A 27,292-nucleotide genomic window follows, 5' to 3' on the forward strand; every position below is an offset into this window, starting at 1 on the left:
GACTTCAGCTATGCTATTCTCGTAGCTGAAGTTGCATATCTTAGATCGATTCTCTCCTCCCCCCCCCCCCCCCCCAGTGTAGCCCAGGCCCAAGGCACATTGGTGGGGCAGTGTGGGGAAGCTCCTTTCTCTGTGTGTAAACAGATGGCTTTAGTCTGTAAAGCTGCCAGACTATGGATTTTCACCAGAACAGAAGAAAAAGGGGAAAAAAAGCTGAATCCAGAAGCTGTTCTAGGAAAGATTACTGCAGTTCATTAATTTAAATGTTTCTAATACAGTCTGTTTTACTTGTGCTGGTGCCCAGATGCAGAGCATGTTGCATTGAAAAAAATGTCTGCGTTATCCTTTATTTCCCTGTTTGTTCACTTTGAGTCTTGAATGTTTCCGCCCACATTTGTGTGGGTTTCGGAGTGAGGATTGGCCGTCAACTGCCAGCCTGGAATCCCAGAGATAGAAATTAAGATTTATTAAATCCCACCTAGTGCCTCCGCTGGGGACCAGTGCAGGATTATTCCATACAGCCTCGTCTCTCCTGTGCTCCTGCAGTCCGGTCCTGCACTATAGAAGTCAATCAACAGGAGCTTGCACCGACTTCAATTGGAGCAGGAGCCGGCTCTCTGTGTCGTGTGTGGTAAATACAGGGCAACAGCAGTGATTTTTGTAGAGAGCCTCAGCCAGCTGGGGGAGGCATAAGGCGCAGGCGCTCTGGGGCCGAGGGCAGGCAGGCTGATCAGCTGGGAAGCGTGCATGAAGCTAAACAACCCACTGGGAGGAGGGAGGATGAGTCCAACAGGCTGAGAGCTGCAAAGCTGCTGCTTGTGGCGCTCCATATCCGGCTGGAGCAAAGAAAAACAGGATGAAGCTGCTGCGGGTGCTACCTCAATGTTGTCTGCGCCTTGCTGATTAGTCCAGGGGAGCAACAGCACGGAGAGAGCCCCAACACAGCGGCAGCTGAAAAAGCAGAAGCTGCCACAAGGCAGATCCACCCCAGACATGAGCACCCTCTACTTGTGGGATCAGCTGCGAGCCGGCAGCTCCGAGGTAGACTGGTGCGAAGATAACTACACTATCGTGCCCACGATAGCCGAGTTCTACAACACGGTGTGTATCGAGCACATATTTATTTGTGTGTGTTTACATCTGTATGCATGTCCCTGTGTCCTACAGTGCCTGCAGTACACTCGGTGTTCATTTTTATATCTTATGTTTAATACATATATATATATAGAGAGAGAGAGAGAGAGAGAGAGAGAGTGTGTGTGACTAAGAAATTATTTAAATATTGTTGGTACATTTTGTCACTTTCAGTGGCTTTTAAATTAAAAAAAAAATAAGATGCAAATATTTACATTTGTTACTTTTTGTTTGCTAACTTTAATAGGAGCAATATCCAAATATAGCAAAAATACCATCACCTTCTTTTGTATTTCATAGTTTTTTAGCCTTGATTTCAAAGCACTTCCATGGGGAGTTAAAAGGAAATGAGATCTCTTGTTTTTCTAGCCTGGGTGAAATAGCAACAGTCCCTCAGCTTTCCCTTGCCTTTTTGCACACAGGGCTAGAATAAGGTCTTCTTGCATGTGACTGTGTTGATATTGTATTGCATTAGGGCTGTGGTTTTACTATCCAATTGCATGACAAGTTATCAGTTTTCCTGTAGCTTTATTTGGGGATGTGTGGTGCGAAGCGTCTTTTGTGATCTGGTTTCACATGCCTGTTTACTGTTGATTTTTGTTTCACCACCGTATTAGGCTAACATTTTTATTTTAGGGGAACTTTAAAACATTTTTGTTTTAAAATGAAATGGGAAATGTTAAGGTTGATCACAAAATACCATCTACTATATTGATTGGAAAATTTTCTGATCCTAATTCTGTGTATATCTCTCTCTTAAATCAACAATATATAAAAAGGGCCAAATATCAGTCTCATTTATGCTGGATTTACCAGTATAACTTTGACTTAATTGGAGCTACTCCAGATTTCCACCAGCATAACTGAGATCAGAATCAGGCCCAAAGACTAAACAAAATACAAAACAGATTTTTATCTCCACCCACTCCCAATGAAGAGCCATCAGTTATTATAGGTGGAACGCTGCTGCCCTCACCTTCCCATATTCTAATTTTCTGGGACCATCTAATTTGTGTGACGCTCTTTTCTTTCTTTTGGGAGCAACATGCTTGGGGTTTTGGCTAGTAGCCTTTGCACTGGAGTAGAGGTGAACACAGAATGCTGTACATGGAAGAACTAAAAATTGCTGCTGTTGAAAGTTTTGTTTTTTTCCCATTGAGCTGAGTAAATTGCTTTCACAGCTCTGCAATATCAGCTTCTTATGTATCAAATTTAGGGCTGGTCTATAGGTTTATCTGTATTAGAACATTTTAATTTGGTAAATTGCTAGATTTATACTGACCAGTTCAAGCGCATCTCTGTTGGGCTGCTCTGCACCCAGACTTTTGGATTGATTCAATTTCAGTTAGGGGTGTCATTTTTTTTAACTGAAATAATTATACTGTTACAATCCCAAATCTGAATGCAGTTAAACCAGTATAAAGGTGCTATCCACTAGTATAGTTTATTCTCCTATCCCCTTCCTGTATGGGAATAGCTTTATACCAGTATAACTGCATCCACATTTGGGGGGGGGGGGCATTGTATAGCTTCACAGATTTGTATGGAAAGTGTGGTGCACACTGGGTCCTGCAAATTCTGTTCAGGGCTTCCTTCAATTTTAATGGGCAGTCACGCATGGAGGGCTGCAGGATGGTAACCTAAGTTTCTCTGACTCTTTTCTTCCCACTTCACTGTCTTTTGGGGTTTCTCAAACCCATCTTCCTAAAAACTTGCCTAGCTCCTTCCTCTTTGTCTCCTGTTCTTTCTGGCTTTTTTTCCCCTTTCCAGGTTAGCAACCGATTGTAGCGCTGCACAATGTTACAGAAGTACATTTACATACTGAACCCTCTGCTGAGCGAATCAGTGACGACTACATCATCTCAGTCCGTGTCTTTTTTTTCTTGCTGGCTCCACACATTTAAATAAAACAAATCCCACATTTGAGCCCAGCATTGCTGATACTATGGTTTCCCTAGAACCACTATCAAAGGTGATCTGGTTTATGGGTGCCCTATGATATCTGAGCACTTTGGTGAAAGTAGTCTGCTGTATTTTCCCATGTTGTCACTGCACAAGAACATAAAAAACAGGGAGGAAGTTTTTATGAAAGCAACTGTGCCTTGGAGCAGGCTAGAAATGAGATGGGAGAGGGTGGTGATATGCTGAGCAGATTAGCTAAAACATGAATGGTAATACTATAGTATGTAGTCCTGGAAAGTGCAGGATGAATGATCAGATTAGGTCAAGAAAAGACAGCTGTTTACAGATTTATGGTGGAAATCCTGGCCCAACTCAAGTCAATGGGAGTTTTGCCACTGACCTCATTGGAGCCAAGATTTCACTCCATACCTCTAAAATGGCTTGGGATAACATGGCTATGAGCCTGACCCAAAGCCCATTGAAGTCACTGGAAAGACTGCCCTTGTCTTGAATGGGCTTTGGATCAGGCCCTTAAAGTACTATAGCAGAACCTTGCTAATACACATCCAAAAAGGCCAGATATTATTCACTTCTCAGCAAAGTTTTAACAGCACAGTCCTGTAGTCACAGGACGAAGGCCTTATCTAAACACAAATTTTGCAACAGTTACCTAAAGATATTTTAATTTTGTTTAGTTAGACTGGTGCAAACTGTGTGGACACTCCTAAATTGAATGTAAATCAGTGGGTTTTGGGGGGGGGTGTGAGGTGGTTGTTTTGTTTTTAACTGACTTTTGTAAAGCTATGCTCTATCTGCGGCATTGCAGACCTATGTGGAAGTCCTGGGTAACAAGAACTGGTCAATCTTTCTTCATTGTGCCTTTGTTTCCACTCTCGGGTCTTTTGTTGACCAAAATTAGGGAACCAAATGTTTGCAGTGATGGAATTTGGTCCAGTTTGTGATGCAGCTCAAAGCAGAGAACGGTTACATTAGGCCTTTTAATACAGTATATCAGGATCCCCTCTTTTCTATATAGTTTATTTTTATAAAACTGGAAGTGCAATACAGTGGCTTCTAATGATGTATTTTAGACCTCTTCCTGCCAACCATATTTTGTTCTGTAACAGTCCTAGAGGCCAGTCCTAAAAAACCACAGAATCCTTCCTCCCTCTTCTCAATAGCCTGATGATCTAGCTTATTTTATTTTTAGGTAACAGGGGAGGTGGGTTGGTCAGTTTTTTTTAATTGGTTTTTGTTGCATTTTAGCCTTTTCAACATTTTCATTGTAATCTTTTCTTAAATAAAAAAATGATTTTAAAAGTACCAGTGAGCTCGTCTCTATCACATTATCTTCTGAGTCTCAGGCTGAATGCTGTTTCCAAGGGTTCTGCTGGCACAGATTCACTGTGTCTCTAGTAAAGAGTGTGCTATTTTAAACTGAGCAGGAGATTGCTTTTTCTAAATATTTTACTTTAACTAAACCCAAAGGTCAAGGCTTCTGAAGAAAATGTGACCCTCTGAGGGGGCATCTTCAGTTTGATTTAATGCTTCTCGCATACAGTGCTTGCAAATGAATATGCCTAGGGAGCCCCTCCTTTAGTTCCTGTCATTTTGAATGCTGGTTTTATGAACATGTTTTGACCCTTCCTGGGAATGTAAGTGAGGTGATTGAATTTTAATCTCTCTGAATTCTTGTGTAGAGTGAAGACTATACACCTCTACCCCGATATAACGCTGTCCTCAGGAGCCAAAAAATCTTACCGTGTTATAGGTGAAACCGCATTATATCGAACTTGCTTTGATCCACCGGAGTGCACAGCCTCCCTCCTCCCCTGGAGCGCTGCTTTACCGTGTTATATCCGAATTCGTGTTATATTGGGTCGCGTTATATCGAGGTAGAGGTGTATTTGAGGAAGTGAGTAGGGAAAAATATAGTTGAAGGAGCAAACACACCCATTAATGGTCCAATCCTACATGCCTTGTCCACCCCAAACTCTCATTAACTTCAGTGGAAGGTTGAGGGGCACTGGGAATATATGATCAGGCCCTAAAAGGCCAAACTGGCCAGTATAAGTTATGGGTTTCAAAGGCAGCTGCAATTCCCCTTTTTTTCAGGTGGACTCTTATGACCAAACTCTCTCTCCTGCCTGAGTAATTGAGCTAGGCACTGAGAATGTAATAGAGGCAATGATGAGGAATTCTCCCTCCCCTGTCCCTCACCCCAGGGATGAAGCTGTAGGGTAGATGCTCCACAGCTGCCTGTTACAGCCTAAGAGTTGCAGCAGGGTTCCCCAGCCCAAGTGCCTCTGCCTTCCTCTAAGGGAGGACCACATGATCTGTATCCGGGCAGTTCCACAAGTTTTCATGCAAGGCTCCCTCAGTCATTAAGAAGAGAGTGCCACCAGCTAAGATCCTTGTTATTCACCTCTTGTTGTTGTCATTATATACTTTTTGAATTGCAATGACATGAATATTTGATACTGTATTTGTGTAATCACAGAAGTGTTGCTCCTGGGATAGATTTACAAGGTATTTTAAGGAAGGGCTCATCTACATTATACATTGTTCCCAGTCCTGATGGATTTATACTTAACATTTCTCAAAGTAAAGACCTCCACTGCAGAACCTGGGTCAGCTTTGAAAAAATAGGACATATGAGTTTTGGTAAGCTGGGGTTGTCATCTGATCAAGCAACAAATGTGCTTTTCTAGATGGCTTCAAACAGCTTACAAACTTTAAAGGTTTGTTTCATTTTCCCCCTTTATTTGATACATTTTATTTTATATTTTCTTTTCTAGATAAGCAACATCTTGTTTTTTGTTTTACCACCCATATGTATGTGCTTATTTCGTCAATATGCAACCTGCTTCAACAGTGGAATATACTTAATATGGACTCTGCTAGTTGTTGTTGGTAAGTTGATTAGTCTGTGTGTATGCGTGTATGTGTCTGGTCATGCACGAACTGCAAGAGAGAGGAAATTGGGTTCTTTTCCTGCCCGCATATCATGTTGTTGAAAAATAAAGCAACCCTGACGTCTAGTGAGCAGTTTGTTTGAACTTACTTGATACTGAAGCAAATGCAGTTTTACAAAGGAAAATGTACTGTGACAATATAGGTTGGCTGGAACTCTGGCCTGCTTAGCTCTGTTCTGCCCTTCCTTTGCGTAATTGCTCTTGCTACATTTGGCTTGATCCTGAGCAGTGCTGAACATCCACATCCCATTACTTTAGTAGGAGTTGAGGATATTTAGCATCATTTGGGAGGCGTTCTGGAGCCTTTTGTTCGTAACATGCTGATAATTTCTCTCCATAAAAGTGAATGTTTACCAATTTTATGTACAGAAGATCATTAATGTTTCCATTGTCAGCAACAATGGAAGATTTTGAAATACTACATAGATGGGGCAAAGAATTATTGTGCAGGTTGCATGGCTCTGTAAAAGAGCATGGGATTTTCCACCTGTAAATCATGCTAAGGTTTAGCCACCACCTGCTGCCAGCCTTGTTTGACTTACCCCCTCCCAGCCAGTGAGAATCTCTATTTTTAGTTGTTTAGTTTGGAGTGTTTTGTGTGTGGTTTTTTTTTTTTTTTAAATAATACTGTGCCCATTTCATTAATAGTGATACCCTGATGTGCTGTTTCCTTTACGTAAGCTCCATTTTGCTATTTAGAGCTGACATTTGCCCCTTTCATAAATCAGTTGTTTTGCAATAAGTTTTAGCTGCCACCGATTGTGGTGTTGTTTAAGTCTTTCTACCATTTCCAGACTATTAGGTCCATTGTTAAGCAGCACATTTTAGTGCCATACACTACTGTAACTTCATATTGGCTTTTTAATTGATTCATCCAGGAATTGGATCTGTCTATTTCCATGCTACACTCAGTTTCCTGGGTCAGATGCTAGATGAGCTGGCTATTCTTTGGGTCCTGATGTGTGCTCTGGCCATGTGGTTCCCCAGAAGATACCTCCCAAAAGTTTTTCGAAATGACAGGTAATATATATGTATGCAGTGTCGTTGTAGATGTGTCAGTCACAGGATATTAGAGAGACAAGGTGGGTGAATTAGTAACTTTTATTGGACCAACTTCTGTTGGTGAGAGAGACAAGCTTTCCAGCTTACACAGAGTTCTTCGTCAGGTCTGGGAAATGCAGCGGAGTGTCATAGCTAAATACAAAGTGGAACAGATTGTTTAGCGTAAATATTTAACTCATATTTCAAGAGACCATTCAAGGTGAAGTGACCCATTAACACCTCTCCAGTCATGGGAGGGAAGGGGGGAAAAAAGCGCTGAGCGGAGGGCTTAAGTGGGCTACAGATTGTTGTAATAGGCCATAAATCCAGTGTCTCTATTCAGTACATGATTTTTAGTATCTAGCAAAGTTATGAATTTAAGCTTCCAGGCTTATCTTTTGAAGGTGTCATGCAAGTTTCCTTTGAGGATGAGGACAAAGAGGTCAGATATAGAATGATCACTCTCTTTAAAGTGATCACCGACATGTGATAGGGTGTTTTTGTCTTTTATCATTTTTTGTGTGAGTTCATTTGTGTGTGTAATGATTGTCTTGTTTCACCCACATAGTTGTTACTGGGGCATTTAGTGCACTGGATGAAGTGCACCATATGTGATAGGTCCTACACATACCTATAGATCTTGAAAGGTGTGTTGTGGGTTGACAGCAGTGGAGATATGGACTGAGTAGAGACACTGGATTTATGGCTTATTACAACAGTCTATAATCCATTTAACTCCCTCACCCCACCCTGTGACAGAATGTACCCCTGTATTCATACTCTGCACGCTATTGTAATAATCTTGGTACAAAATATGTCTTGTGAGGTATCATTTAAAAACTCATTATTGTCCTGGTAAAACGTGTGGCAATGTGAAGTTATAAGATTCCACTGTATGGTGTTATTAACACATGTTGTCAAACAGGTCTGTCCTAAACAAGGGAATCTGTGCTCTGCTTAACTTGCATTTAAGTAGTAAACAGTCATCATCAAGCAGGAAGGGAAACAAAGAAAGCTCAAACAGGGCAAGAAAAAAAGCAGCAGAGAACATCCTGCTACATAAATTGCCTGTTGCCTTATTTCCAGCTGGAAATGCTTCTCAAAGGGGGGACAGAACTATAAAAAGAAGGGGAAGACACCCCAAAGGACCCCCCCATGCCCATCGATTCACTGCACCTGAAGGGACAAAGGAAGCAGCTACTGCGCTGGGGGAGGGGTCCTGACCTAAGAGGCTTGGTCAGTAAGACTGTTGAAAGGATGTGGTGAGAAAACTTTGCTTTGAATTTAACATAGTTTAAGTTAGGCACCAGTAGCCTTTTATCTTAATTTTTATTGAAACATAAAAAGTCAGAAATGGTTACATTACTTGTACTCAAAATCTATCTTTTTGTAATTAATACATTTGTTTTATCTAATCCATTGTGTTTAACTTGAAGTGTCTGGGAAACTCCATTTGGGAGCGGCAAATTGTATGCATATTATCCCTTTAAAGAAGTAACGGACCTAATATAATTGCATTGTCCAGAGAAGCTGGGCAGTACAGGACATACATTTCTGGGTACAAATCTAAGACTGTGGGTTTATGGGGGTCACCCTGCAGTATTATGAAGGCTGGTGAGAGCCAGAGTGTGGTTGGCAGGCTGTAGTTCTACATAAACACTCGGGGTGTGGCTTGCATGCTGGAAGGCTGTTTGTGAGTGGCCTAGGTGGGAGCTACTTCAGCAAGGCATTGTAAGGCACTCAGTGTTACAGTGTAGGGGTGGTAGAGCTGCTTATTAGTCTTGATCAGGGGTCGGCAACGTTCGGCACGCGGCTCGCCAGGGTAAGCACCCTAGCGGGCCGGGCCAGTTTATTTACCTGCTGACGTGGTAGGTTCGGCCGATCGCGGCCCCCACTCGCCACGGTTCGCCGTCCCGGGCCAATGGGGGCGACGAGAAGTGGCGCGGGCGAGGGATGTGCTGGCCACGGCTTCCCGGAGCCCCCATTGGCCCGGGACGGCGAACCGCGGCCAGTGGGGGCCATGATCGGCCGAACCTGCCTCGTCAGCAGGTAAATAAACTGGCCCGGCCCGCTAGGGTGCTTACCCTGGCGAGCCACGTGCCGAACGTTGCCTACCCCGGTCTAGATTGTATCCTGCTATATCACATCCCCAGTTTTATTTTTCCTTTCCCCCTGTGACTGGAGATGTGTTATCGGGCCATTTTACGATGAATAGTCTCTTGAAATATGTGTTAACTATTTATGCTAAACTATTTGTTCCTCTTTGTATTTCACTGTGACACTCTGAGTACCTTTTTCCAGACCTCAAAAAGAGCTCTGTATAAGCTGGAAAGCTTGTCTCTCTCACCAACAGATGATGGTCCAATAAAAGATATTAACTCAGGTAAAATCTATCTTAAAGAACTCAGGGTGGTTCCCTGATTGTGTCTTGAAGCTCATTGCATTAGCATCTAGACCTGCACGTAACTGCATTGAATAACCACGTAATTTTGCCACTGTCGCTACTGTCCTTCCTCATGCTATTCTTTTCCAGCTGTTTGTTACCTCCAGGCCCACTCATTGCTAATATTAGTGTACTCCATTGCTTCCTGCCTTCCTAGGATCAGCTGTTTTGTTTTTTGTCACAAATCTTATTGGAGGATCATCTTATTTTAAAAACATCTTTGATTTGAACTTTCCACCAGAACACTCCTCAAATTGCTTTCATTATGAAAAGTGCATCTTAAATGACCATATGCCGTTGTCATTCCAATCTCATGACTTTGTCCCAGTTGTGTGAATCTTGTTTACTTCTGCATATTGCAACACAGTGCTTTTATAGGACATGCTGCCTGCTCTTTCACTCCCAAAAGCAAAAATGAAGCAGAGGTTTTGTAGCAGCATTTCATTACGTGGTTGGCAGCATTTCATGCTGTCCAAAAATATATGAACACATAAGAATTATCCAAAAAAATCCTTTAGTCATTGCTTTACATAGCTTAATGTTACATCCAGCAACTGTTCTGTGCATAGACTCAGTATTGCTAACAGGGTTAAACAGCTTCCTTGTTAAACTGTGTTTCTCAGTGCTCTTCTTATTTAAATAAAAAAAAAGGAACAATAGACATTTGGGATGAAATCCTGGATCTATTGAAGTCAATGGCAAAGCTCCCTGCAGTCAGATCTGAGGAGATGACTGATCTACAATGAGTACAAGAATCAGGTCCTGTAACTTTAAAACTCCCGAGAAAAAAATTAATCTGGGATGTGAAATTTCAGGGAGATTAATTTTTTTTTTTTTTTTTACAGAAGTTAAGAGGGGCAAGGGAGAGTTTTGAAAAACAGGCAAATAATGGTCAGTTACCTTCAAATGAAGCTGTTTTGCCTAACTCTGCGCTATAAGAAATGCATCAGGAATGTGACTTCTGAGAGGACTCCAGCTTGGAGGACATATATTTTTTTCCTTCCCATAGATTAGACCCCAGAAACATGATGTTTAAAGTATGTAGCCTGTCAAAGCCAAAATTTAAAGAGAGTTTAAGGTGAATTTAAAATTTGAATTTATCAGGCTGTATACTATACACATTCAGGTCTTGATTCTGCCTTTAATTATACTGGGAGTATTGCCAAACCTGAACTTCAAAAAAACACAAGTCAGGCCCCCCAAAATCATTGGTTTAAGAATTATGACATATAAAAAAAATCTAAAAAATAAAAAAAATCTCTGTATTAGCTTTGTGAGGTTTTGAACCTTTAGATTTCAGGTTTGCAAGCTTTTCTCTGCAACCAGGCAAGCTAGAAACATACTTTATTAAAAAATAAAAGCTGAGATTCTAACATAACATGATTCCAGTAAATAGGGCTTTAAGGAAAATAATAAATTTCATGATACTTGTAAAATAATGAGAATTGGCAACACTGCACTGGTTTTAGACCTCGTAACTCAATTGAATGCAGTGGAATAGCTCACGATTTATACTGGAATAAGAGAGATCAGAATAGGGCCTCAGTTTCAAATATTTATCATCAGTGTATATATAAAACATTAAACTTTCAAGCCTGCACTCTTGTGAAGACTTATGCACGAGACACACAGGTATGCAAAGTTAAAGTCTTTGCCAGATTGGAACCAAAGTAGACATTCTGTACACATCATGTTGTTGTCATAGTGTGTGTCATTTCTTATACCTATTCAAAGAAATAAAATGTTGTTTACAACAATTTTAAACATGTTTAGGATTTTATAGTTGCCTTTTCTTGTTTATCATTAATTTAAGGTTTAATTAAAGGAAAATGTACCCTTTTTCTTTAATTATTCAGGGCAAGGTTTAAAGCTGCAGTCGGTGTCCTTTCTGGAGTTACTACATGCCTTGCATTCATTAAGCCTGCTATCAACAACATCTCATTAATGACACTAGGTGTCCCCTGCACGGCTCTGCTTATTGCTGAGTTGAAGAGGTAGGTGTCTTTCTTCTGTATGTGAAGCAGCCTTTCTTGATGCTTGTTTTCTGAGGGTTTCATTCTAGATACTAATATACTTTTGGGCAGATCACCTTCCAAATGCATGACCCACATAAGGGCTAAGCAGAATCTGTCTGTGTACTCAAGGGACTCAACCCTCCCTGCTCTCCACCCCCACGCTGGCAGGCAGAGAACTGGGAAGCACCGGGCACGCTGTTATCAGTTCTTGCAATTTTATAGGAAGTCTCATAACCTTTAATGTTTTCACTTAAAGCCCTAACTCCTGGAACACTTGGTTGTGGGAATCTCAACTTTTTTTTTTTTTCTTTTTCATGGTTTTCTAGCCTTCATGGTTGCAGAGAAAAGCTCAAAAACCCAAACCCTAAAGACTCAAAAGCCAGAAGGCAAATAAAAAGACCCACCATTTATTGTTGTTTTATAATCTCATGACTTTTGGGGCAACTGCTTCTCTGGCCTGGTCTACACCATGAAACTTTGTCATGTTTGTTCAAGGTTGATATTGACAGTATTTGTGCTGACATGACCATGGTTTGTCCTGGTCTGCACTGACTGCTGAACATGTTCAGCATCTCATATCAGAACATTGTAGTTCATAGTGGTGAGGAGACATGATAACATTACTTAGCGCAGACCAGGCCTCTGAGGCAGGGTGCTGCTCCTACAGCCAGGCAGCTGTGCAATGCCCCCAATGCAGGGCTGGGCCTACGAGGCACAATCTAGCTGTTGGTCTTTTTGTTGCTGCTGCACTTTTATACCAGCAATGGTGTGAACTCACTCCGCTCCACCCCAGCTGTTTGGACTCTCTCACACTGCATGTATTTCCAATGATTAATTAGGTCATTACACATATACCTAAATATGTAGGGCCTGATACTCAGCTGGTGTAAACTGGATTACCTGCATTGAAGTCAGTGGAGCTGCACTGATTTACACCAAAGGAGAATTTGGCCCAGTATATGCAACAAGTTCAAGTTAATGTTGGACACAGTGGATTTGATTTAAATCAGATTGATTTAAATCACTAGTCAGGAAGACTCAATTTAATCATGGATTTCTACATAAAAGTGCATTCTTGTTGGTTGTTATAACCTTAATACATAGTAGATGTAGGTTTCATTTTTAGAAGGTACACACTATACATTTTTAAAGTGATTTATTTTGAAAACGCTTCAGATTACTTTTACAGCTATATCAGAAAATGAATGATTGTTTGGTTATTTCATTTACCAAAAGTAATTGAAGCAGATATTTATGAAGTCATTGGGAGGTGAACTATCTCCAGTTCAACAGGTTAATCGTTAATATTTGGAGGATTTTCTTGCCATGCTGTATTAGGAGGCGAACATCACCAGACAGACATTTAAATTGTTTTATTTAACTAAAACAACAACGTTATGTATTCTGAATTTTTTTCTTCAACAGCAAACATAATTTTTTAACAAAACAAGCATATGAATTTTTGAATTTAGTTAAACATTCAAGTTTTTTAAAATCAGGTTTGTTTTTGTTTTTAACTAAAATAGTTTAAATGAAATATTTAAAAAAACAAAAACAAAAATTAAATCAACTATGTCAGCCAGGTCAACATGAGAAACTGAAAATATTGGCTTCTGCAGCTAACTCAGTCGTCTTCACCTTCATTTTCCTGTTTGTTCATAATCTGGAAAAGAAAAACAAGCTTTCCTGCTTTTTCAGGTCCCAAACGATTTCTCAAATTGGAATGAATTAGTCCAGAGGAAGAAGATATTCTTTCTACACCAGCAGAAGAAGCTACTGCTGTTAAAAGTGAGATTATCACTTCAACAGTCTCTGAATCCAAGTGCTTAAGTGACTTCCACCAGTTCACTGGTGTGACTTTCTTTAACACATCATCAGCAAACATATATTTCTTGAATGGTTCACCCTTAGCTCTGAAGTTTATTATAGTTGGCATTATGGAGGGATGATTGCTGGATGTCCATGTCATAGCCAACTCCTCTTCTTCAGTAGTTAAGGTTTGACCCTGGTACCGAGTATTGAGAATATGAGCTGGAGATGAGCTGGAGTGCTTGTCCCATTTGTTTTTTTAATGCTTGGAATTCAACTCTCATTGCATATTTCTCTTTTTAAGATCTCACTCAGTTCCTTCCAAATTTCAACAGCATCAGCAATAAAATAGCTATTTCCCTGCATTTTGTTCAAGGCTACAGAAATAGGCTTCAGGGTACTCAGCATGCGTTCAGCATTTCTCTTAAGCCCAATGTTGAGAACTTTGGCTGTGTCAGTGCCATCTATTTTTTTTTATGATTTTGTTCGCAAACTGTCATCAGATTAGGCCAGTTCTTGATATAGTCCTCAATACACTCCACTACTGATTTCCATTGCACGTCTTGTGGGAGAGTTAGCTTGGTTCCTCCCACTTTTTTCAGAGCAGCTGCTGCAAAGTGGTTGTTACAGAAGTATTTTGCAATTTCAACAACAGCCTTTATTTCTGGAACACTGAAGTGTTTGGCAAGGAAGTGCATCAAATGAGCACTGCTACCGTATGTTATTAGCTTGGGACTCTCTTCTAAATAATTTCTTCTCATCTTGGATACATTTGCAGCATTGTCTGTGACCAAGCTGCGTACTAGACATTTGAATTTTTTTTCACAGTTTGTTATAGCTTTTACTGCTACTTCTTGTAAGTATTCTGCTGTGTGTGCATTTCCTGATGTATCAATTGTTTCTGTAAGGAAGACATTCCCTTCTTCTGTTGTCACACAAGCACATACAACAGGATCATTGTGGACATTGCGCCACCCATCAAGACTCAGGTTAACAATTTCACCCTCTAGACCTTTTGCACACTGCTCAATTTCTCTTTCATACACTTTATCCAGCAATTTGCCTGTGACATCTGCTCTGGTGCGTGGACTGTATCCTGGTCTTAATGACTGAACCATGTTAATGAAGGGTAGGTTCTCAATCATACAGAAAGGAGAGTTTGTTGCATAAACAAACCGGGCAATTTTTTCATCAATTACCTCTTTTTGTAATCTGCTGGTTCTTATCACAAACTTATCTATGGTTGTTTCTGGATGATGGAGATTTTTTGTTTTGTGTTTGCTAGAGATGATATACTTTGGCTATGTGACATACATGATGTGACTGAAACACTGTCATTGGCAGATAACTCTGAAACTATAGAAAATGATGGTGATCTTGAAGGTGGATAATCTTCAGAATCCTGTATGTTGAGGAGACTCCATCCTAAACAAAATAAGTCAATGCAGTTATTTAATTATTATGACCATACTGCTCATTTATTATCACTCATTGCATTTACTGACACTCAGTACTACTTTAAAGGTGAAATTGTAAAAGGAAGATCTGCCTATTTCAGCTATTTATTTTTTATCACAACTGCATCTAAAATGATAGAACGATAGAGTAACAACTATATTTTTTGCTCAAACATGAGAATTCAAGAATAGTCCAGAAGGAAGACAGGCAGTTCTTAAGAAAGAAGTATGAAATAAAAAAGTTTACCAAACTGAAGATCCTGCATGTTCAGACATGTTCCTTTCTTCACCTTCAACGCAGCTTCATCCTGAGAAGGAACACTTCTCATCATGTTGTTTCATTCGGGCAACCAGGCCTTGCATTTCTTTGTTGCACTGTTTGCATTTTGCACGCATGCCTGTCTTACCCACAGGTAGGGGAACTTCATTAAAATATTCCCAAACTGGGTCTCTTTTACGGCCTGCTGCCATTATAGGTTTTCCCTTCTAGTGAGAGAATGGTATGGTAGATCTCAAATCAATGAAGGCTACATTCAGAAAGACCTCAAGACTTCTGGAATATGCTGCTTAAACAGTTTCACTTTTGTTTCTACTGCTTGTCCCTCCCTTCTCACATTTATCTCCAGACTTTTTCTCCTTGTCCAGATCTATTCCGCCCCCAACAATCTTCTATTCATTGAACTTTTTGAAACTTTTCACTTTTAGAGGGAGATAAGGGATTGACTCTATGTACACAAATTTGCAGAGGGACAATAGGATTGAGGTCTGTTATTTCTCACCTCTGTATATTATTATATTATTTATTTATTTGAAAACATTTTTGCTGTTAACAGGCGTTATCTCTGGAGTCACAAATCCACAGTTTGAGAACTGCAAAACTAAGCATCTCTGATGGTATCTTCTAGACTGAGCACTGAGCCCCATTGGGTAGTTAGAAAGATTAACCTAAATAATCTATACAGAAGCCCCTGGAACCCCATAAGATTGGGTCCCTAATCCATGAACTATTGGAACTCATTTACAAAACTTTTCTTAAACATTGCATGAATATATTGTCTCATACTATAAAATTAGAATTTATAATCCCTATTCCATGATGAGATATCTTTGAGCTATAATGTATTTTAATTAAAACTATCTTTAGAGAGATTTTTTTCCTCAAAAAGCATTTTAACAAAAAAAATCCAATTAAAAAAAAATCATTGATTTTTATCCACCCTGCTCTTGGATCTGATTCTCCTCTGCTACCCTTATAAATCAGGAATAACTCCATTGAAGTCTGTGTAAAAGAAAGAAGAATCAAGCTTAACTTTAGTATTTCTTGACTCTTTTATATTTAAATATGCAATATTCATGGTGCATGAATAGGGTGGGTTTTTTCCATTCAATTTTATCAGACTACATAACAGCCTTTCCTAATTGTAATATTTTGGAAAGATATCATTAAATCCTTCCTGTTTTTAAAAAAAAAAAAAAAAAAAGAAGAAACAACCCAGCCATCTCTATGGTACGAGGAGTGTGGGAACTGAATAGTGCACTGCACAATAAAGGAGGAGATGGGGAAATTGACCAAGGAGGCTGGTGGAGTTGGCTAGAACTCTGATGAAAGTGCCACGGGATTTTTAATGTTCATAGAGAGCCATTTGGAGGGACATCCTGTGTGACTTTGGGCAAAACACTTAAACTATCTGTGCCTCAGTTTTCCATTTGGAAACTGCATATAATAATGTGCCTTTAGTTCCTGGGGAAGTTGTAAGAAGAAATCACAAACCTGTTAGGGGCTCAGACACTTCAGTGTCAAGTGCCATAGATATGCCTATAAGTAAATTAATACCTTTGTTTTAAGAGTTTCATATGGAAGATCATTTCCCATTAAGCTGTATGGAACTCTGTTATTTACCTTTCGAAGAATGAAAGGCTTGAACGCTCCTGCTTTTGAATAATTTATTATAAGGGACCCAAGGGAGCTGTCAGTTTAATTGTGCAATGTGGGATCTAATACCTGCAACATTTTTTGATAAATTCCTAAATGTAAAAGCAAAGGATTAAAGGTATTATTTTAAGCCATGCTGATCCCTGGGAGATTTAAATACAGACGCAGTCTCCAAAACCCAGAAGAGGTCATCTAATCTCTTTTTACGATATACAAAATCTGAACGTTCTTGAAAACCAATGGGATTTTTTCCATGCAAGTGCAGTCAGTCATCCAGCTGTACACTGAAATCTGGTCGCTCTGATGTGGAACCTTCACTATGAAACTATTTTGGGTAGGGAGGGAAAAAAATTATAGGCCAGTAGTTTCCCCTGTTCCATGTAGAAGAAGATATTTGGGCCTAATTTATCACTGCATTACTCCAATTTTATACTGATGTAAATTGCAAACTGGATAGTGGTGAATCAGGCCTTTTGTGTTTCCTAATGAAGATTTTTCTTACTCTAATTTTTCCTTGGGAACAAATTGCTGCCATAAAAAGAACATTATGATCTCAAATGGGAGAAGAGATGGCTAGTAAGGTAGGAAACACTAAAATGGGAGATTTTTTTCAAAGGCACAAAGGGCAGGAGGAAGACGATGATAAATTCCATGTGTAATCTAGTGCAGCCCCTGTGGTGGTAGCATGATGGTAGTGTGTGCTGGCCCTGTAAGAATAACAACTATAACTATAGTTGTTATTCAACTATGGATGGCTAATATCAGAAGAGACTCATACACATTGTGGTAATTTTTATTAACAGACATTTAAATTATGTTTCCTATGATTATATACAAGCACTGCATTCATGCAAATATATTGCACAATCAGGAAAAGCAAATGGTAAGGTTTCAACAGCAAAATTAACTTGGCCAGATTTACACTAGAATATATTAAGCTACCATTTATCAGGAAAAAGAGGGACAAAAATATTACAGATCTGCAATATGGCAGAATGAACCATGCTCCTGGAACCTTAGCATGTGCAAGTCGTGTTCAATTTTAATATTGCATTAACAGGTTTTTAAAACTTCATTTCCATATTTGCTTTAAAATAAAAAGACTGGACAGCTTCATAGCATTTACCTGGTTCCAGTTAAGGTTTGAAGTTTGCACCCACATTGCTGGTGAAAGCAGTGGAGGAGAGATGTCTAGCTTTGCTGCTCCCCATCAGTATTTCTAAAGCACCCATCACTGTCTAGGCACTGTTCACGGAATTACAGAAAATCGTTGAACGTTGCCCAGAAAAGACCATCTCTACCATCCTATTTTTTGGGGGGGGTTGCCCTTGCTTACCTTTGAACACCCTCTTACAATGTCTCCTGAAGCACTTACTTATTTTATAGACTTATAAAAACAATTTTAAATAATCCCAAAACCATTATGTTATCTTGTAACTACTGTCTCCACCACATTCCTTAGGGGTGTCTTAAATCTCACTGTCAGCAAAAAAATTTTCTGATATTCAGCATAAATTTTCAGTCTCATCCCACTACTTAAAGCTCTTTGAAGCATGCACAATTACTCTCCTTCCTTGCTGTTCACACCCTTCAAATATTTGTAGGCATGGCCATTGCTTAAGGCAGCTACATGTTGAGATCAGGTTTTCTGTGTTAAATGTGCACAATTATGCATATGCATTTGCTTTCCACACTTATGACCACAAACACCTGATTTTTTGAATGTGTGCATGCACATGACCATTTAGCTAACAGAATGTCAAAGCTTGGCATGCATTTGTATGTGTCCATTTGTTGTGTGTTCAAACAGCGAATCCATACATATCCATCAGTGCCTAGGTATTTGTACATGAATAGTGGCAATATGGGTTTTTGGTCTTGTATGACCTGATCCATCTCACATTAGAGTGAGTGAGAGAGAATCTTTCCATTGACATTAATGAGTCATGAATTGGGCTTCTCATGTGTATTAATAAAGTAATCTCTTTAGACCCTTGGGCATTTTATATCTGTTGGGTAATGGGGTGCTCAGCACTGAACATAGCATTCCACGTGTGGTCTCACTAGGGAAGTATAAAGAAAAACTCTGTGTCCCTGCCTTTGACTGGATGCCTCTGCATATGCAGATGAAAAATCTCTTTGCCCTTTTCTGATGCTTTATTACAACTATTTAACCTGGAAGTGGAAAAAAGCACTACAGAAGAAATCTGTTGTCATTTCATATTGTAGCTAGCATACAAAATGCATAGAGCTACCTTTATGTCCTGCCCCCTCTCCTCTGGATTTGTTTTGATCATCAGCCAGATCAGAGAATTCGGCCTTTTTTTAAACCTATCCTGGTTTGCATTCTACATGCAGTAATAATTTCAGTGGCAGCCATATAGGTGTCGTTCTGTTGGGAAAATCACTTTATATTGATATACTTCTTGTGAAACAAACAGAACATAACAGCAACACAGAAAGCTGGCAGTGGAAGCATGAAGTCCTTTATGTACAAACAGAGAAGTTGTAATCATTTTGAATGTCAGATTATTTCTAGATGGCTTTAAAAAGGAAATGTGAGACCCTAAAACTAATGTGCAAAAGAATGCAAGAGGAAATCCTTATGAACAAGATTATGCAGCATGGTAGGTTTTCTGTTGCTAATCTATAGGCTATAAAGGAATCCACTGCCAACCTTATGCCTGTTAATAAAGAAGTCCACCGCCTAATCCCAAATGCACCTTAAAAATTCAAATGAAGCAGAATAATTTTAATAGTAAAAAGAATCTTTGGTGTCTTTTTATGGAAAAATATCTTACTAAATCTTGAATTTGCAAACTCAGATGTTGTATCACTGTAGCTACATCTTTAGAAAGCTGTCACCCAGTAAAGTGTTTTTTTATATATTTTTTTGTTTTGAATATTTGCTTATGCAAATATAAGCTTGAGAATTTATACATTGAAAAAAAACCAGAAAATTCTCCTCTTTTTTTAAGATTCCAGTGCCAGTCACAACTCTGCCCAACCTCCACATATGGGCTGGAGACCCTGTGCTCCTGCCAGTCCTTCTATTCCCCCTCTCAATACAGAGTGAGCTGAGATTATATTATGTAAGAAGAAGTTGCAATGAATTTGTGCCAGGGTATAGAGTAAAGGTTGTCATGGCAGCAATAGAGGGAGAGGGCTTCTGGCCTCTGTGTGATGTCTTCTGCTTTCTAATCCAAACAGGTAATGACCGATGTTGGAAACCGCTCAGAATTCCCTCAATTGTCACGCTGGAATTTCAAAATTGGGGGTGACAAACTTGTGTGTGAGACCAGGAATTTTTACTTGTATGTACTGCAATCAGTCATAAAACGACAGGGTTACTTAGGGCTAGTCTACACTGGCAACGCTTTAACGTGGCTTGTGTGGTCACGGCAGAGCACTGGGAGAGAGCTCTCCCAGCGCTCTAAAAAAACCACCTCCACAAGAGGTGTAGCTACCAGCGCTGGGAGCGCGACTCCCAGCGCTGGGGCACTGTTTACACTGGCGCTTTACAGCACTGAAACTTGCTGCGCTCAGAGGGATGTTTTTTCACAGCCTGATCGAGAAGGTTGCAGCGCTGAAAATTGCCAGTGTAGACAAGCCCTTAGACTGTAAGGTCCTTGGGGCAGAAGCTCTCTTTGTCCTGTGTTTGTAGGATCATGGTCCCTAGGTGTTTCCTTATTACAAACAATAGTAATAGTGTTCATTGCAACACAAGCAGAATATTTATTTTTGTTGCAAATAAATAAATGTTTGAGATTTATGCTGAAATCTCTGTGTCCTTGGTCCTGAAATACCACAGGTTTTATTGAGTCTGAGGAGTGAGATCTGCAAGGAATAGACAGGCTCCTGCAGGCAGCTCCAGGTCAGGGGCAAGGGGCCAGGTTTATAAGGGGACTTATGCTGAACTGTTTTCTCGCTATGAAATAAAATGCAACCTTGAAGAAAAGGGACTGAAATCCTGCTGAGAGTGGTTTTTGACCAATGGTTTTTGACCAATAGTAAGAACTACTCTTGGCAGTGTTTACAGATTGGGCCCCAGGAAAATCCACCCAATTTAAAAACAAAAACCAGAAGCATAATTTTCTTTTTGTAGAAAGACCAACAAAGCCGAACCACACTTCATCCTAGACAGCATATAAGAAAAAGGTCATGTGTCAAGAGACCTCATATTGTATAACTCCTGTACTGAACTCTCTCATTGGCTAAGTAACATTTAATGTCACAAGGAATCTAGACTCCTGAGCAAAACTATGGAGACCACAGAATTCAGTACCCCCCCAAAATTGAGGTGAACAAATTTCATTACATTAAAAAAAGAGTATTCCTACTTTACAGGCCTGGCAGCCTAAGATAATTCCCTGTACATACATTGGCACATGCTTTGGAGGGCAGAGCTCATCAACTACAGGCCAAGCTGCTTATGGCCACACCAGATGGCTCTTTTCCCTCCACAGCAGGAACTATTGTATATGGACAGGTTTGTTTCCCCCATCCATAGTCAAACTCCAGCTTAACCTAGATTGGGAATTTCGTTTCTGAGGTTCAGAAGCAGGCATCATCAGCTAAACTGTTCTTGTCAAAGCCTTGGCGGATGTTTAAACTTTTGGGTTAGCATCATTTGGAACTGTAGATTACTTAAATTAATAATGTGTAGAAAAAAACAGCTAGTCCTCCTCCACCCCTCGGAAAGCATATCATTCTTCATAGTTACATAATTTAAAAAAATGTTTGCTATATCAAAGGGGCAAGTGAAAATTTGACCCAAAATTTAGATGTTGTCGAAACAAACTTTTACGCAAATTCTAAACCCAAAGAAATGTTTTGATAACAGAATTTTAGAAATTCAACTACCTCTCCCTTGTGTTCTAACAGTGTGGCTGGGACCACATTGTATTTAACCAGTTCTTGAAAACCATACTCCAGTCTGAGTATATTTGGCAAGGCTAGTAATGGACCCCAATGCCAAAGACTTGTAATCAGTTTCCATCAGGTTTACCACTGCCTCTAACAATCAGAAAAACACCTCTGTGTTAAAATGGTAAAAGTTTTGCTTAAATATTTGTTCTTTCCTTAAGACAGAATGTGTTTTGTGTGTTTCAAGTTTTGACACCAAACCTTTCACTTAGATGGGTGATAATTAATTAAAATCTCGATCTTAAAAATATTAAAAACCAAAGAATTCAAGTGTAGTTCTTGTCTGGAAAGTGACTCTTGCTCATAATGACATAGGTGGGTTCCATGTTTATTGTCTTTCAATGACTCCAAATCAATTTTGCTCAGTTGACTAGTACTGTAAAAAGAATAATTTTTTTCCCTAATGCTTACCATCATCATCACCAGTTAAAAAAAAAAAAAAAAAGATACTGCAATTGGCATTTAGGTCCCTATCTTGTAAAGAGAACTGGGCAGGCAGATTCCTGCTTCCTCATGGTTCTTGTTGCAGGATTAGGGTTGTTGCTGATGTATGAAGGAAAATGGATTCCAGCTCTGGCTTCCAGAACTTTTACTTAGGCTGTAGTCCTAACAGGAGTGAAAACAATTTTTTTGTCCAAAAGTTGCACATCAGTAATTAAGAGTATCCAGGAGCAGAGCTGCTGAGTAAAGGTGCCATTTTGTTTGCATAGTCTCTTTTCTGACTGTGACAGCACCTCAAATTGATGGTAAGTAAACTCCTCAACATATGACTTTTTCAGAATGCTGCACTGTGTGCAAAGCAGCTTCAGGCTTCTTAAAGGTGTGCAGCCTGGCATTCCAGATTCCATCCCAAGGCTCAATATAGCCAAACCGCATAGTGACTAATAACGGCTTTTCTTCCCTTCCTTATGTCATTTTTTTAGGTGTGAAAATTTGCGTGTGTACAAGCTGGGCCTCTTTTCAGGTCTTTGGTGGATGTTAGCACTTTTCTGCTGGATCAGTGACAAAGCATTTTGTGAGATCTGGTCTTCATTTAACTTTCCGTATTTGCACTGTGTATGGTAAGTACTGTGTGTAAACTCTGTTGTTTCATTTAAAGAAAAGAAGCCCTTAATACAGATGTATGCACATAGGCTGTCTTGTGCATTGTATGTTGTTCCTTTCACCATGATGATCAGCTTTACTAGTAAGACTCCCAACCAGTAGTGTTCACACATCCCATCCACTTGATAGATTTATGTGCCCTCCTGGTCTATTTAGTTTCTGCAGACTCTAACTTCACTTTTAATGAAAACTAAGTTTCTAGCCCTTACGAATGCTGAAATAACCTTCCAAGTGTAAACCAATGCAGTGTTATCAGTCTGAAACAATGGGTCTGAGAGGTGACAAATCTCTCCATCCTTAAAAAAGCCATGACAGCAGACAGGTAGACAAGGAAGGTCAGAGCTCAGTGCCACTCCTTCACACCTATCCACCTGTGAGCAAAAGTCCCTTTTATTCAAGACCATACTCTCAACGTTCTCCCCCAAACTCTGTGTAAGTGTCTTTTGCAGCATATTCAAAGGTCATCAAGTTTGGACCAAGAATGTTACAATTCATTGCATATTTGTAGTATAGTTATCTATATGCTACATCTTGTTAGTCCTAAGAGGACAGGGATTGACACTAGCCAGGCTCAGGAGGGACAGGAGAAAAGGGTAGGGGCTGATTAGTCTGAAAACTTGGTGATATATTTGATATCTTTACTGAATCCACGTGACTTTTTTTTTCTTTGTTTTTCATTCTCCTCAGGCACATCCTCATTTGCCTTGCTGCTTACCTAGGCTGTGTCTGTTTTGCCTACTTCGATGCTGCCTCCGAGATCCCTGAACAGGGCCCTGTCATAAAGTTCTGGCCCAGTGAAAAATGGGCTTTCATTGGTGTCCCCTATGTCACCCTCCTCTGCGCACATAAGAAATCACCTGTGAAGATTACATGAAATCAAGCACCTAGTGGAGGGGACAATCTATTTATTTTTTCATCACAGACTGTACTTAGGTAAAGGTAGTGGCTAGGGTTGTTTTTTCTGACTACTATGCATATGGTGTTCACAAGTGTTTTGTTAATACATGGTAAAATATGACCTTTCCTCACTTTTCTGGAGAGGAGGCCAGAAGGTTTATTGTGGTGCTCCTGAACATTTATATTAGAACTCTGTATTGACACTGGTTGGGTTTGTTTTGCACTCTGTTTTTGATGTAGCATCCATCATGATATACCGGTAATTCTTTCCAAATATCAAAGTTAAGGCTATTTTTCAAGGTTGGCCAAAACAGCTGACTGTAAGAGACTGATTCTCTTTTCATGTTGGTTCTGCCAGAGCTCTATTTAGTGAAGGAACAGTGAGGGGGACAAAGGTGCCTTTAAGCCATCTTTGTGCCTCCTCTATTCTGTGCCCAGCTCCGAGTATACGTTAGAGCAATCTTGAGCGTGCTTTAATTTGCACCTGGATGCATTTAGCCATAAGTTGTCATAGTGGTATTCCAGCGATGTTTTTTTCCAAAGTCATGTCTCCACATGTGGACTGCAGAGGGGGGTAGTGTAGAGCCATTGTGGCAGCTCTGCACTGCATGGGAAATTCCCCAGTAGCTAAATACATTAGCAGAGCTGCAGAAGAGGATGGCAACAAAGGAAAATCGGACCCAGAATTGTTACACTGGTGTAAAACAAGAGTAAGTGAGACAAGGAACAGGCCTTAAATCCAAATAAGAAATTCAGGAACCCTAAATTCCTAATGTTTTCCTCAAACAGTTCAGAATGGAATGACGGTGTCTTTTGGCTAAATTATCTACAGGATGCTAATGAGTATCAGCTTGTGTGGGGTGTAGCGGAACCTGGTAGCCATTACAAACGTATTTAAAAATGTATATATTCCCAATAAGCATATGAAGATAGTTATAAAAATCCCCTTCTATCTCTGGGCTTAAACTTTACCACATCTGGAGAAAAAAGATTAAAGGGTGAGACTTTCAAAAGCATTTGATATTGGCCTAACTGCTCCCACAAAATTATATGGGAGTTGTACCAATAACTTCAATGGGAGCAGTGTTCAGCCAATACTGAGCAGTTTTGAAAATCCCACCCTAAACTATTAACACTAAAATTTGGATTAAACTATTAATAAATAAAACAAAACCCTAGACTCCAAGTCCAGTTGGTGAGAGTTAGTTTCTGACTAAAGCCTTTCAAGTAGAAATGAATGCAGTTGTATCCTAATGCCCTAGTAGTTGTATTTAGTAAAGGTAAATGACCACTTAAAATCATATTTAGGGCCTGCATGTCCTTCCAATAAGCAGTGAAGTTTAAAACTTCAGTGACCTTACATTCTTTGAAGGAATGTGTGGTATAATTTTTGCCATTTGTATCAAGCTGTCTTGTAAAACATTAGGGACAGTCCAAAGGGGTGGTATCTGAATCCAGTTTAGTTTTAAGGCTGCTGTTTGGTTTTGACTCCTAGTTAGGGCTATGGTTGAAAGTCACTTGCACTGAAATCTTGCAAGCTGTTTTCACAAGTTTTTAGGACAAAATGATGCAAGGAAGGAGTCACTGATTTTCTGAGACTTCTACCATCTTTAACTATTGTGATCAGCTGTTCTTGAGAGAGAGGGTCCTTACTGTTTGAGATCCAAATCAATACCAAAACTGTAGGGGTGGGGCTTCAAGGAATAGGATTTGAGGTTCTGGTTTTGGCCTGCCTCTCTAAAATATTCAACTTCTAAGCAATATCTTACTTTGTCACCAATACTAGGCGCCAATGTGATATAATCTCTAATGTAATATAGAAAGTTCCCCTCCATTTAAAATATATATTGCTACTTGCAGTGATAAAAGTTGATCCTTAGTTTTACAATATATATTTTGAAAAATCAAACTGAAGTGCTCATACAACATTAGTTTATTCCAGTTTGTTAAATATGCAAATATAATAATTGTTATAGCTGTAATAATTATGCTTTTCCAGTTAGCTGAGGCCTTTATTGCTTTACTTGGGATCAATTTGGGAGTTGTGAATGTTACCCAGATTTGGTCTGTATATAACCAGCCTCAGGGATATTTCTGTTTTAACCTTATTCTAACACCTAACACTTAATTTGGATTAGATGGGAAGTGTGTTGTGTAGTTTTAGGAAGCAAGGCACGGTAATTTACGACAAGTGTTCCAGAGCTGTTTGGTGGAACCAACTCTTCAGTATCACATACTGAGGGCCTGATTCTTTGCTATCTTATATCAGTGTTGGCTCCATTGGCTTGAGTGGAGTCACTTCTGACTTACACCGGTGTAAGCGAGAGGAGAACTGGGTCCTGGAACTTTAAGCATTCTCTTACACTTGGCTGCTGTGGTCACAGAAATGTACCTTATAACAGTTTTTACTTGAGAATATGCTACTGAGAGATGAAAACCCAGATCCTCTGCTATGGAATGGTGCAGCTCTTGTGGAGCAGGGGCAAGGGAGGATGTGCAAAGATCTGCTCCCCCAGTGCTGGTCTGGATGTATGTTGGTCTGGTCCCCTGGTGTAGCTTAAGTCAGCCTCGAAGGATCAGCTGGGTGTAGAGAAGCCTCAGCTAAACCTTGTATCCCAACGGCAGGGCGGGGAAGGAGGGTGAAGGAGCCACTACCTTGAATCTACACCAGCAGAGGGTTCTCATATACGAGGCTGTACCTCCCTTTGTCAGCTATGCTAGACTTAGGGCCAAAATATGCCTGTGGTGAAGTGAATATTGCACACTGGAGGGTCTGATACAAATAGTCCTGTAGAAAAACATAGACCATTTCAGCCCAAATGCTACTGAGTTCTTTATTACAGAAATACAAAGGGAGGAAGCATCCCCAAAGTCTGAAGAAAGTGATACGTCACACTAGATTGATCAGCCCTTCCCATTTCAAGAGCCACTGTCTGTGCCAGAATAAACACATTCCTCTATTTATTAGAACATGGTTCTAGAGGAAAGACAAATATAACACGGTATGAACCAAATCGTACTCTGCTCCAATGAACACGTTAGTTTAATTGGAAAAGTCATTAGTGACTAAGGGGATGAAAAGATGCGGCCTGATTCTCAACTGCCCTGCACCTTGTGTTATTATTTCCACCAGTGCAAAGTGCTACCAAAGCACTAGCATCAATGCAAAGTGCTACCACAACACTACTATCAATGACCACATGAGATATAGGGCAGTTGAGAAGCAGACACCTGAAAGCCATAAACTCTTTCCCAATCAGTGACTCTTTCAATCTTCTTAAATTACAGTGGGGTTTTTTCTCTCTCTCTCCTTGCAGTTTTCAGAGTAGGAGCCGTGTTAGTCTGTATCTGCAAAAAGAAGAGGAGTACTTGTGACACCTTAGAGACTAACACATTTATTTGAGCATAAGCTTTCGTGGGCTAAAACCCACTTCATGTATATATATCCTCCTACTGTATTTTCCACTACATGCATCCGATGAAGTGGGTTTTAGCCCACGAAAGCTTATGCTCAAATAAATTTGTTAGTCTCTAACGTGCCACAAGTACTCCTGTTCTCCTTGCAGTATATATCATTTAGGCTGGGGGGGAGAGGGGGGGACCTCTTTTAAGCAGGCTTTGCAGCCAACTTTTTTTTCACTTTAATGGTCCAATCC

The 27,292-nt window shown here is 39.9% G+C and overlaps 1 protein-coding gene across 1 annotated transcript; it reads left to right on the forward strand.

Moving 5' to 3' along the window:
- The first annotated feature begins 883 nt into the window (after positions 1-883).
- Positions 884-26,975, forward strand: ACER2 (alkaline ceramidase 2). The gene is made up of 6 exons (XM_024193151.3): positions 884-1,101; positions 5,835-5,949; positions 6,890-7,031; positions 11,352-11,489; positions 22,559-22,696; positions 23,427-26,975. The coding sequence occupies exons 1-6, from the start codon at positions 994-996 to the stop codon at positions 23,611-23,613; spliced, it is 828 nt and encodes a 275-aa protein (XP_024048919.1). The 5' UTR covers positions 884-993; the 3' UTR covers positions 23,614-26,975.
- Positions 26,976-27,292: the final 317 nt, after the last annotated feature.

Source organism: Terrapene carolina, unplaced genomic scaffold (genome assembly GCF_002925995.2).
Source record: "Terrapene carolina triunguis isolate 2854851 unplaced genomic scaffold, T_m_triunguis-2.0 Scaffold113, whole genome shotgun sequence".
NCBI lineage: Eukaryota > Metazoa > Chordata > Testudines > Emydidae > Terrapene > Terrapene triunguis.